The 12,989-nt window shown below is 41.2% G+C and overlaps 1 protein-coding gene across 1 annotated transcript; it reads left to right on the plus strand.

Annotated features, from left to right (window-relative positions):
- Positions 1-515: 515 nt before the first annotated feature.
- MPZL2 (myelin protein zero like 2) lies at positions 516-12,138 on the plus strand. The gene is made up of 6 exons (XM_028106050.2): positions 516-786; positions 1,775-1,941; positions 2,219-2,429; positions 5,392-5,539; positions 9,226-9,301; positions 10,831-12,138. The coding sequence occupies exons 1-5, from the start codon at positions 729-731 to the stop codon at positions 9,287-9,289; spliced, it is 648 nt and encodes a 215-aa protein (XP_027961851.1). The 5' UTR covers positions 516-728; the 3' UTR covers positions 9,290-9,301; positions 10,831-12,138.
- The last annotated feature ends 851 nt before the right edge of the window (positions 12,139-12,989 follow it).

Below are 12,989 nucleotides of genomic sequence, written 5' to 3' on the forward strand. Positions count from 1 at the left end.
TTGAAGTTCTTCAAAGTGAAGGGATCATTAAACATCGAGATTCATTTGGGTCTATTTTAGGTGGGTGTCAGGAGAAAGCTACAAGCTAGAAAAGGCACAGAGATGCTTGTGGGTAACATTTAACTAAAAACTGAGGGTATAAGCTGTAGGACTTTTTGTCCGGAGAGGGTCTTGAGACATTTGAATTGTTTTGGAGTCGTGTGAATCCGGTCTAGGCTCCTGTGGCCCCAGGGAGGTGCTTTGGGAAGCGGAGTCACTGCGTGGAGATTTCAACATTCACTTCCCAGGCCAGTGGGAAGCTTGCTTAGAAAAAAACAGTGTGTCCGGGGGGCCAAACCCAAAGCTGCTGGGCCGTTGCAGGCTGGTACCACCTTCTCTGGCTGTCTCTGAGGCCATCCAGAGGCCAGAGCCCCTCAGACGGACTGGAATTTAGAAAGCAGACTGCAGGGTTTGGAACTAAGTGCAGACTGCTTTGTAGCATAGAGGGCGGGAGGGAGGAAAGGGAGGCGGGCAGTAGAGAGCTGAGGCCCCACCTTTCATTCTCCAGCAAAGTGCACCAGCAGAGCAGGGATGAGTCACAGGCACTGGCGCTCAGCTTCCCAGTAGGTGAGGGACTGGCTCCTCTCTCGGGGAAAACGCGGCGCTGTCCTTACAGGCGTGCCCCTGGCCGGGAGCTGGAGCCCCCGGTCTGCCCGGTCTGGTCGCCGGGGCCAGGGCTGGGTTCCCTCATGTATGGCAAGAGCCCTTCGTGTGCTGGGCTGCTTCTCCTTGGCATACAGCTCACAGGTAAGGGCTGGCGGGCTTCTCTCAGCGTTCGCTCCTTCCCTGCGTACCCCCACAGAGTTAGCTAAGTGTCTCCCAAGTTGCCAGAGTTTTGTTGGGGAGCCTGAGCCACAGTGGCGGTCCGTTCTGGTTTTGACTTTACTGAAACTGAAGTTGGTGGGTTGTATTTGGAGAAGTGATTTCGGACAAACAGGTTTAGGTGTGTTTCGGCTGCTAGTGATTCCGGGCACAGAGAGGGCTTTCTAATCTCAGGTTACAAACCTTTTTTTTTTTTTTTTCTTCCATGTGGCTACTCTCAACCTCCCACTGCGGGCAGGACTTGGCACTGGGATTTCTGTGTGTGGGTCTTGTCTGGGACTTGCAGTAGCCCTGGAAAAGCTGAGAATTTAAGGAGAGAGCACACCCCACCCCCTGTAATTTTGAAACTGGCCCAACGTACAAGTTCTTAATGTAAATATCACGGTAAAAAAAATGCCACGTTAGGTATAGAGGTTCCAGGGGTGCAAGCAGAAGCTGGCTAGGTTAATGAATTCAATTTCTGCAGAAGACTAGGAACAGTATGAAATCGTGACCTAACAAGGACCCTTTCTGGACAACTTAGAGGGGACCGTGATACACACAATACATAATGCTTAATCTGAATACATGTCTAATTCATGTTATGATTAGTTTTGATTTGTTTCTGCTTTCAATTTTATTTGCCGACGTCTATAGTTTGCTAGAACAGTCTGCAGTGGGTACCGTGAGGCTGGGGTATGGTGCCATGGCAAAAGTGAGAGCACTAAGAAGGCTCGCTGGGTGGTATTTTTAGTTCTATGGCATAGGAAGGCCACAGGTGCATGTACGTGGGAGTATGCAGACTCAGGATGAACTAAGTCTGAGAGCTGGGGCATCTCAATCCGGTTTCGTGCCGCACTCAGACATTTATTTTGGCAGTGTCCGCAGAAATTGTTTTAATCCACATCTTCCCTTTTCCTTTTCTTTGCGGCAGCCCTTGCGCAGATAGTGGCAGTGGAAATTTACACCTCCCAAGCACTAGAGGCTGTCAACGGGACAGATGTTCGGCTAAAATGCACTTTCTCCAGCTTTGCTCCTGTGGGTGATGCTCTGACAGTGACCTGGAACTTCCGGCCTCGAGATGGGGGGCCTGAGCAGTTTGTAAGTAGATTATTGTCATTGGCCAGGAGACCCTTGGCTGGGAAAATAAGCCAGTCCATTTCTCCTTGCCCTTCCTGTGCTTTTCTTAGCAACAAGCGCAGGGCAAAGCTGAGAAACAATTCTTGGGACAGAGACAGACAGAACTGAGAGGTCCATCAACGGGAGAGCAAGAGGTTCTTGGGGGAGAGCTGCAGATGGGGCAGTGAGGCTGGCTCCCTCCATCTCAGCCTCCTTGCCCACGTACTGAAGAAGACCTTTGGCCACTTCTCCCTTCTAGGTATTCTACTACCATGTGGATCCCTTCAAACCCATGAGTGGGCGTTTCAAGGATCGGGTGGTCTGGGACGGGAACCCTGAGCGGTACGATGTCTCCATCATCCTGTGGAAGCTGCAGTTTAATGACAATGGGACATACACCTGCCAGGTGAAGAACCCACCTGACGTTGATGGGCTGATAGGGGAGATTCGGCTCAGCGTCGTGCACACTGGTAGGTCGGGCAGGGGAAAACCGTTTGGGGAAGCGTGAGAGCGTGTAGAAAAGAGAGGGTTAATCTTTTGTAATGGCTGAAAGGGTAGAGAGCAGGGCTAGCCCTTCAGATCCACAATCCACAGAGGGAGACTGAAGAGTGGCGGGGTAAAAAGAGAAAGGTTTTGTTTGGCTGTGGAAAGAAACACAAAGTTAAGCAAATGGACCAGGGAATCTGTTACAGAAATGGCATTGAGATTGGAAAAGGGAGAGGAAGCAATTCTCTGATAAAAGACTAACAATAGATCCATTCATTCACTCATTTATTCACCAGATACTTATTGAGTACTTTGTCAGGCACTGTTCCGCACTTGACCCAAACTAGCTCATTTAACTCACACAACCACCCTAGGCAGATACCAATAACAACAGCTCTCCTTTATTAAGTACTCCCACATGCCACGGGCTTTGCATACATTAATCTTTATATATCACATTAGTTTATTGTGCTCTTAGTGCTACACATTTTACTAATGAGGAAACTGAGGCTCACAGAGATTAAGTCACTTGTCCAAATTCATGGAGCTGATACATAGAATCATTTAGAACTCAAACCCAAGCATCTTTGACTCCAAAGCCTCTAAACAAATGTACCGTATTGCTTGCAATCCTGTAAAGGCAAACCTGGAAACTGCCAGATAACGAAAAGCAAAGACCATAAAACTTCTGAGTTGTAAATCTGGGTTTGAGCCACTGTTATCATTTACCAACGGTCAATAAATCTTTTTTTTTCTCTCCTTACAGTGAGAATAATATAGCAAGGATTATGGTGAAGATAAAGTGAGATAATAGATGTAAAAATTCCCCAAACTCTTGACTTGCCCTGAAAAAAATATTTGTTGGGCACCTGGGTGGCTCAGTTGGTTAAGCGACTGCCTTCAGCCCAGGTCATGATCCTGGAGTCCCGGGATCGAGTCCCGCATCGGGCTCCCTGCTCAGTGGGGGGGGGGGGTGTCTGCTTCTCCCTCTGACCCTCTTCCCTCTCATGCTCTCTGTCTCTCATTCTCTCTCTCTCAAATAAATAAATAAAATCTTTAAAAAAAAGAAAAAAATATTTGTTTGCATTGAAAATTATAATAGCTACCACATATTGAGTGTTTATTATGTGCTGGCACAGCATGGAACAATTTACACAAAATTTTTTTTTACTTTATTTATTTATTTTTAGTGATCTCTATGCCCAACATGGGGCTCAAACTCACAACCCTGAGATCAAGAGTCGTGTGCTCTTCTGACTGAGCCAGCCAGGTGCCCCCAGGAATAGAATTTTTTTTTTTATTTTTTTAAATTTTTTTTAAAGATTTTATTTATTTATTCATGAGAGACAGAGGAGGAGAGAGAGAGAGAAAGAGAAGCAGAGGGAGAAGCAGGCTCCCAAGGAACAGGGAGCCCGATGCGGGACTCGATCCCAGGACCCTGGGATCATGACCTGAGCCGAAGGCAGACGCTTAACCAACTGAGCCACCCAGGCACCCCCCAGGAATAGAATTTTTTAAATAAGAACTCAAGAAATGGATATTGTTACCCCTATTTAATACCCTGAAGAATCTGAGGCTCAAATAGTTACCCCAAATCACACAGCTAGTAAATGGTGGAGCTGATATTTTGATCTAACTCTCTCTGGCGCATGCTCTTAACCAACACATAATATTACTACCCAACACGTATAAGCCTGTAAAGTGGTAGGATTTCCTCCTTTCATTCCTAGTATCATCCTTCAGGGGCCCCATCAATAGGGCTGTGTGACCTTGGAGAAGTCATTTGAGTACCGAAAGACGTATTGGAATGTCCTGGGATCTCAGTTTCTGAATTCCATCTGCAGCTTACCTGCATGAACAGGTTAGATAAGAACACGTGGTTCTTCCACGTGCTGTGATAACTACTCTGAGAATCTAGTGAAAGCCACATCTCTGCTTCCCACAAAAATGTACACATACACACACAAAATGACATGGAGTTTGTGGGCTTATGGCTCCCCTCTATCCCTGTCCTCCTTCACAGACTCCAGGCTGGGGACTCCTGGGCTGGACATTTCTCTAATGTCTTTTCTGGCTCCGAGGGTTTACTGAAGTTTATTTATTTAATTAAAAAAATGATTTTATTTATTTATTTGAGAGAGAGCGCAGAGGGAGAGGGAGAAGCAGACTCTCTGCTGAGCAGGGACTCAGGGCCTGATCCCAGAACCCCCAAGATCATGACCTGAGCCGAAGGCAAACGCTTAACCGACGGAACCGCTCAGGAGCCCTGCGTTTACTTAAGTTTAAATCAGAAATCAGACTAAAAGATAAGAGACCCAGGCTTCACAGATTCTGCCTGGTTTAGGGACCTTTCCGTCTAGGTTCCCTCTTGCATCATTTTATCTGCTAGACTATCGTTACTGATTTACTTGCCTATCTTCCTGGTGGGCATGAGTTCCTTGAAGGTAATATCATTTTTGGCTTTGTATTTCCGCTGCAATGTCTGAACATAGTAGGCCCTTAATAAATTGGAATAAATGACTGACTGAATGCCAGAGGTGAGAGGGAATTGAGGAGAAACAGTTCGGGCACTGGGTTTGATGAGGTCAGCAATAACCTTACCCCACGAGGTGGTTCAACTGGCTCAGTAATTCTCGAAGTTTCAGCCTGCATCAGAATCACCTGCAGGACAGGTTAAAACAGAGGGCCGGGCCCTTGCCATTCTGGAGGCGCCTGATAATTCGCATTTCAGAGTTCTTAAGAGTGTTGCTGCTACTCCTGGGACCGTAGTTTGAGAACCAGTAAAGTAGTCTGCGTAGCTTTCTTATTGCTCCTAGAGTTGACAAGGTAATACGGTGGGAGAAAGGAAGATTCCATTTAATGATGAAAATACACCCTTCTCACTTTAGATTTCATCATGTCCCTTCTCTTTTTAGAAACATGAGATCCACTTTTTTTTCCTTGCAGTCCGCTTCTCTGAGATCTACTTCCTGGCCCTGGCCATTGGCTCTGCTTGTGCACTGATGGTCATCATAGTAATCGTGGTGGTCCTCGTCCAGCATTTCCGGAAGAAGCGCTGGGCTGAGAGAGCTCATAGAGTGGTGGAGATAAAACCGTAAGGCTGGGCAGTTCTGGGAAGCCTTCTAACACTCTTATCATGATTCTTGGTATTTTACACTTGGGCTAAATGATTGTTGAACAGATGTTCTTAGCTCTGAGTAAGTCTTGTGAAAGAATTCAGATTCACCGGATAGATAAATTAGGGCGTGATTTAGTAACTTTATAAAAGCTTTCTTTTTTTTTTCTTTTAAAGATTTTATTTATTTATTTGAGAGAGAGAGAGAATGAGAGATAGAAAGCACGAGAGGGAAGAGGGTCAGAGGGAGAAGCAGACTCCCCGCTGAGCAGGAAGCCCAATGTGGGACTCGATCCCGGGACTCCAGGATCATGACCTGAGCCGAAGGCAGTTGCTTAACCAACTGAGCCACCCAGGCGCCCTATAAAAGCTTTCTTAATTAATTTCATTGAAGATTTCATTATAGGCTTTATTATGGAGGATTTGATATTATCAGAATCTGCTTATATAAAACTTTTCTAGGACATTCCTTTACTTTTAATGTAAAGTGTACATTTGTAAGGACCACTGGGCAGTCAGCAGGGGCGCCTCCAATCAGTGCCTAGGAAAGTCAGCCATGCTGATAGAAGGTGCTCAATAACTATGTATATTTTTTGAGATGAAATTTACCTACCATAAGCATTCACCTTTTTAATGTTCGCGAAGTTGTGTGACCATCACCACTGATTCCAGAATTTTGATCACCTCCAAAAGAAACTCCATGCCCTTTAGCCATCACCATTGTCCCCTCCCACCTGCCCCTGACAACTACTAATCTTTCTGTCTCTATGGATTTGCCTATTGTTCAAAGGTGAGGAGAATGTAAAGTGCCCCCCAAACTGAGAAGGCACTTTGAAACGAAAAGGCGGTAGGCAACTCCATACAGAATACACAGAGTTTTATGCCGAGTGACTTACCGACAGGGAGGATCAAGAGAACCGCCATCTGGACAGCAGCACAGCTAGTCACCTCCGAAGTCCCATGTTTTAGTTTGCTGGTTTTATTAGTTTATTTATTTGACAGAGAGAGAGAGAGAGAGAGAGCACAAGTAGGCAGAGCGATAGGCAGAGGGAGAGGGAGAAGCAGGACCCTGGGATGACGACCCGAGCCCAAGGCAGACACTTAACCAACTGAGCCACCCAGGCGCCCCTAGTTTGCTGGTTTTAAAGGGGCAGGATGTGTGGGGGGCGTGTTCGCATACACGTGATTGATTGCTAACGTTTAACAGACCTTCTGGCACCACCTGTGGCTCCGCGGAAAACTATGTTATCTGCACCAGTATCTGTTTTTTTTAAATTTTTTATTGTTAATCACCATACATTACATCATTAGTTCTTGACGTAGTGTTCCATGATTCATTGTTTGTGCATAACACCCAGTGCTCCACGCAGAACGTGCCCTCTTTAATACCCATCACCAGGCTAACCCATACCCCCATCCCCCTCCCCTCTAGAACCCTCAGTTTGTTTTTCAGAGTCCATCGTCTCTCATGGTTCGTCTCCCCCTCCGACTTATTCCCCTTCATTCTTCCCCTCCTGCTATCTTCTTCTTTTTCTTTTTTCTTAACATGTGTTGCATTATTTGTTTCAGAAGTACAGATCTGTGATTCAACAGTCTTGCACAATTCACAGCGCTCACCATAGCACATACCCTCCCCAATGTCTATCACCCAGCCACCCCATCCCTCCCACCCCCCACCACTCCAGCAACCCTCAGTTTGTTTCCTGAGATTAAGAATTCCTCATATCAGTGAGGTCATATGATACATGTCTTTCTCTGATTGACTTATTTCACTCAGCATAACACCCTCCAGTTCCATCCACATCGTTGCAAATGGCAAGATCTCATTCGTTTTGATGGCTCTGCACCAGTATCTTAATGGGCCCATTGAAATCCAGAATAAGCTCCCTGGACATTCTGGTTTTGGAATGTAGGTGTGGGGTTTGAACATTTATCTTTTACATTACATCTTATACATTACTCTAGAACATGTAGCCCTGAAGAGGTCATTAAGCAGACTACAACAAGGTGGTGGGTCAAAGATGGAGTCAGTATGGCCAGCATTCCTACACCTATTCTGGACATTTCATATAAATGGATAATCATACAGTGTGGCCTTTTATGTCTGCTTCTTTGCCTTAGTATAGTATTTTCGAAGTTCATCCATGTAGAGCATATAGTAGCAGTACTTCATTCCTTTTTATGGCTGTATAATATTCCATTGCATGTACATACCACGTTTTGTTTATCCATTCAATTGATGGATGCTTAGATTTTCTCTGCTTTTTGGCCAATATGACTAATGCTGCTATGAACATTTATTTATACATTTTTGTGGAGACATATGTTTTCAACTCTCCTGGGTATATACCTAGGAGTGGAATTATTGGAACATATGGTTACTCTATGTTTACCTTTTTGAGGAATTACCAGACTGTTTTCCAAAATAGCTACACCATTGTATACTCCCACCAGCAACATATAAGCTTCTAATTTGTCCATATCCTTGACAACACTTGTTGTCTGACCTTTTGATTATAGCCACCTAGTGGGCGTGGAGTGGCATCTCACTGAGGTTTTGATTTGCAATTTCCTAATGACTGATGATGTTGAGCATCCTTCCATGTGTTTATTGGCCATTTGCATATCTTATTTGGAGATCTATCTATTCAAATATTTTGCCCATTTACAAGCTGGGTTGTCTTTTGTGGGTTGCCTTTTCACTTTCTTCTTCATGTCCTTTGAAGCACAGAACTTTTTAATTTTGATGAAGTCCAATTCCTTGATTTTTTCTTTTGTTGCTTCTGCTATTGGTGTCGTATCTAAGAAACCACTGCCCAACTCAAGGTCATGAAGATTTATGCTTGTTTTCTTCTAAGAACTTTACAGTTTTATTTTTTATTTTATTTTTTTAAGATTTATTTATTTATTTGAGAGAGAGAATGAGAGAGAGAGCAAGAGAGGGGGGAGGGTCTGAGGGAGAAGCAGACTCCCCGCTGAGCAGGGAGCCCGATGCGGGACTCGATCCCGGGACTCCAGGATCATGACCTGAACCGAAGGCAGTCGCTTAACCAACTGAGCAACCCAGGCGTCCCAGAACTTTAGTTTTAATTCTTTGATTAATTTTGAGTTAATTTTTGTATGTGGAGTGAAGTAGGAGTCCAAATTCATTCTTTTGCAATTATAGTTTTTCAGCTGTCCCAGCACCATTTGTTTCCTTTCCTCAAGAAATATTTACTGAAGTAAATAGAATTGATTTTAAGAAGCCCAACGAACCCAACTGTGATGTTAGGGTTTGACTACAAAGCAATAAAGATGGCTTCTAGGTCAACACAAATTTTTTTCTTTTTTCTTTTCTGAATAAAGAATGGGATTAGAGGCTGGATACTAATGATAAACTAAGGTGTCTGCTTTAACTCCTTCAGGTTCCCAAATTGTATCCCCATCTAAAAGTATTCTGAAGCAAGTAGAAGTTCAGAGACCCAGGCTCATGTGGAGGCATGTGTATTAGTAGATAGAAGGCACTGGTGGTTTAGCTCTCTGTAAGCTTGGGTCTATTCCCAGATGCATTTAATGCTTCCCAAAATATGCGAGAAAATACATCACCCAAAGCTTTCTTTCTAAGATTTACCTCCGTTGCTTCTTGTCATTTTCACCTGACATTCGTTTCTACTTCTTTGTTACAGAAAAGAAGAGGAAAGGCTCAACCAAGAAAAAAAGGTCTCCATTTATTTAGAAGACACAGACTAACATTCTTAGATGGTGAGGCTCATAAATGAGTTGATTTCTTTCCTTAGGTTTCTTGTCTGGCCCATCTCTAATGTGGATCTCCCAGATTTTAGGACTTCTTCATGAAATTAGATGTTAGGTGTTTTCTACATGAAATTAGAGGAGCTGGGTCAGGGAGATAAAAGTCTTCTATTAGTGTTATATACAGCGTCCTCTTTGAGTGTGTTTTGTGCAAAGGATGAGGCAGTTAGAGCCTACTGCCATGGAAGATGGGAGAATTCTAAGATTATTGGAGGCTTTGTGGTTATGTTTACCATGACCAAGAATAATAAATTCACTTTCAACATGTAAATAAATCTTTATTTTTTTAAATGAAAGAAGTAATATCTGCTTGTTGTATTTTGTTATAAACCAATTGTGGCATCAAGAGAATGACTCAATAGGTATGTCTGACATTTTGACAGAACTGTTATACTACTTGGAATTGATTTCGACTCCTTTCATCTAGTTATTGGGACTATGAATCTAATTTTAGTAGTGTGTAGTTCTATTTTTCTAGTTTTCAGGTTTATTATGCTTAAAGGGTAGGATGATTTATTTTTCATATGATCAGAATTTTTCCTATTCTGTGAAGTAGGTCCACTATTATTATTTGCAAAAAGAGTCACATTTTTGTAACCCAAAGCTTCAGGGAAAGCCCTCAAGGATTTATAAAATAGACTATGGAGAGAAATGATTCTGTTGTAAACCCAGAAGAATCTAGTATCAGAGAGAGATTTTACCAAGGACTATTGTCTTTTTAAAGCCAAGCAGATTCTCTAACAAGTCAGGGTCATGAAAAGTAAAGATGGAAATGAAAAGAAATTTAAGGAACTAACACAATCAAGTGCAATGTGACTGGATGTCCTTACTGGATGGATACTAGTTTTAACAAACTAGTTGTAAGAAGATTTTGGTGGGGAGGGCAGTTGGGAGTCTTGAATATGAAAATTTTGAAAATGGATAATATTAGGGAATTACTGTTAATTTTTATTAGGTATAATAAAGATATTGTGGTTACAGAGGAGAATGTCCCTATCTTAAATATACATTTATATATAATATACATTTATTACATATAAATTTATATATGTATTTATATATAACAAATTAAAAACCAAATAAATATATGGCAAATAATACAAAAAATGCTTTAAAATTAGGTAATGAGTGAATTCTATACACTGTCTTTTCTGCTTTTCTGTGTGCTTGATTTTGTTTATAATAAAAAGGGAGAGAGAGAGAGAGAGAAAGAAGGCATGCATGTGTGTGGGTGAGCTTATGGATCATCCAAGTGTCCATGCAAGGCAGAGGCTATGACTTAAGGAAATTGACACTGAGAACTATTTAACAAGGATCAGGAAACATCTTTTAAAAGTTAAATTAGGAGGAGAACAAGTAGATTAAGAATATTTTCCTTCACAGTGGCGAACATATCTAATAATATATATGTAATTCATAATTCCAGGTATCTCTATGCACTCTTTCCAAATGCATTATCCATTTAAACTTTTGTATTTCAGGAAGCTGAAGATTCCCAAGAACAAGAACCTTAGGATAAGCTGAAGTTGATGGAAGCTTTTCTTTGGCTTTTTCAGTTGTGACCTGTCTTCCAAGCAGCTCTGCAGTACATAACCATCTAGATGAGCAACATCTCTCTGGAGCTGGCAAAGGCCCTCTTGAGCAGATACCAACAAACACACACAGTCTATTACTAAGGTTTTATTTAATTTCAAAGTGCAAATATTTTTCAAATGCCCATTATTAGCCTTTTATACTAAGAAGCTACATTTTTGCCCTTAAACACTCCTTGTGGATTATTAATTGTACACACATACATTGGTATCAAATGAGATGAAAGCCAACTTGTCTGTCATGATGTTTCCTTTAACATACTAGTTTCTTTAGAGTAGCACTCTTGCTACTAAAGTTAATGTGTTTACTCTTTCCTTCTCACTCTTAATTAAAAGTGAGCTAATTCTCCCGGCTGTTTTTGATTGATTAACAGTAAATCTTAAATTCAAACTGTTAAAGGAACAGTTTGATTTTTTCATGGCTGTCCTTAAGTATGGGACACATCTTGTTTTATTGAATTTTTTTCAGTATCCTAGATAATGTTTGTTTTTTGTTTTGTTGATCCAAGTTTTATAATAGCACAAATCTAAATCACAGACTAGCTAGAAAAGTTTATAAATGCCACCCCAGGATGAATCACTTGTCACCTTTTTTTTTTTCTGTGTTGTGAAACAACCAAAAGTGCAGGTTTTTCATGAGCAGTGAATACTGTTTAGCTTACTATTCAGTTATCTATAACAACAGAACAAAATCTAAGTTCACTTGCAGACTGGAATCATTAAGCAGTTACATGGAAGGATTCTGAAATAGTATGTTACAACTGTAAAAATTTAGGGCTGGTAAAAAAAATCACCCCTATATTGATGATAATTTTGTACAGTGTTATATAAAGCTCTGAGAACTGGATGATATTATTTATTTTTTTCCTTTATCTTATTTTTGCTTTAATTTACTTGCTTACTTTGTGGGAGGGAGGATTTGGTATGGGGCAAAGAAATACCAAAACTAATAATATGAAACCAACTTTATTTGTTTTTTCCCTTATACTAGTAGAGAAAGCAAACTTTATAAGTGGGCTACGGAAAGAAGAGTGCTTTTTAAAGTGTTTAATCTCCCAGTGTCTTTCCAAACTTAAGCTATAGCAGCATTTATTCAAAATGTACAAAATATCTGAAAGTTTAGGTGCTCCCTCTCCCGCATCTTTATCGTCTAATATTTTCAGTTTTTACTGACTGGGCCAAAGATGTTCTTTCTTTTAACAAACTGGAATTTTCAAATAGTTACCTGTATTTAAAGATGCTGAACTTTGATATTTTTTTTCGGGTATTTTAAAATAGTTGGTACAATTTACATATGACCCTTGATTCTGATTCATTGCATACCTGTCTCATTTTGTCTTTTACACTAAAAAAGTAGTCTTAATACTTAGTTTTGAAACTAAAAGTTAGATTTAAGGTCTATATTACCTTTAACTCACATTTTCTATTTTTATCCATAATTCAGCCTTTGAAAATAACATAATATTTTTTCAAACAGATGGCCTGGATGATGTTCCATAAGTGTAATGAAGAAGTGGTTAAAAACTCATGGAGTCTTTTCCATAAAACTTGTAGCTTGTGTCTTGGCTAAATATTCAGGGGTTAATATGACCCTGTTCAGTGTCCTCTTCCTAAAGATAACTTTTGTATTGTAATTTATTTTTTACTGTGCCTTAAACACATTTGTAAATAACCTTTAGTAATAAAGAATTATCAATTATATAATTTGCTTATATACAAATCTAAACATTTTACACAGCAAGTACCAACATGACCCGAGCTGAAGGCAGATGCCCAACTGACTGAGCCACCCAGGCGCCCCTGAAGCATACTTTTGTTCCCCTCTTGTTTTCATTAAATACACGCAGATTCCAAGAGGATAGGTTGACTAATGATTGGAGCAGGGTACCATCCCATCTTTTGAGAAGAATGGGACACTATCACTTCATTTCACTTCCAGCACTGAAAACATTACTTGCTCACTTTTCCCACCAAAAGAGTTCCTTTTTTCCCTCTATTATATGTTGTAGTCATTTCATCATTGCCACTGTAAACAGCAGTTTAATAAA

Source organism: Eumetopias jubatus, unplaced genomic scaffold (assembly GCF_037043125.1).
Source record: "Eumetopias jubatus isolate StellerSeaLion01/CBP00866 unplaced genomic scaffold, mEumJub1_p1.0 scaffold_13, whole genome shotgun sequence".
NCBI lineage: Eukaryota > Metazoa > Chordata > Mammalia > Carnivora > Otariidae > Eumetopias > Eumetopias jubatus.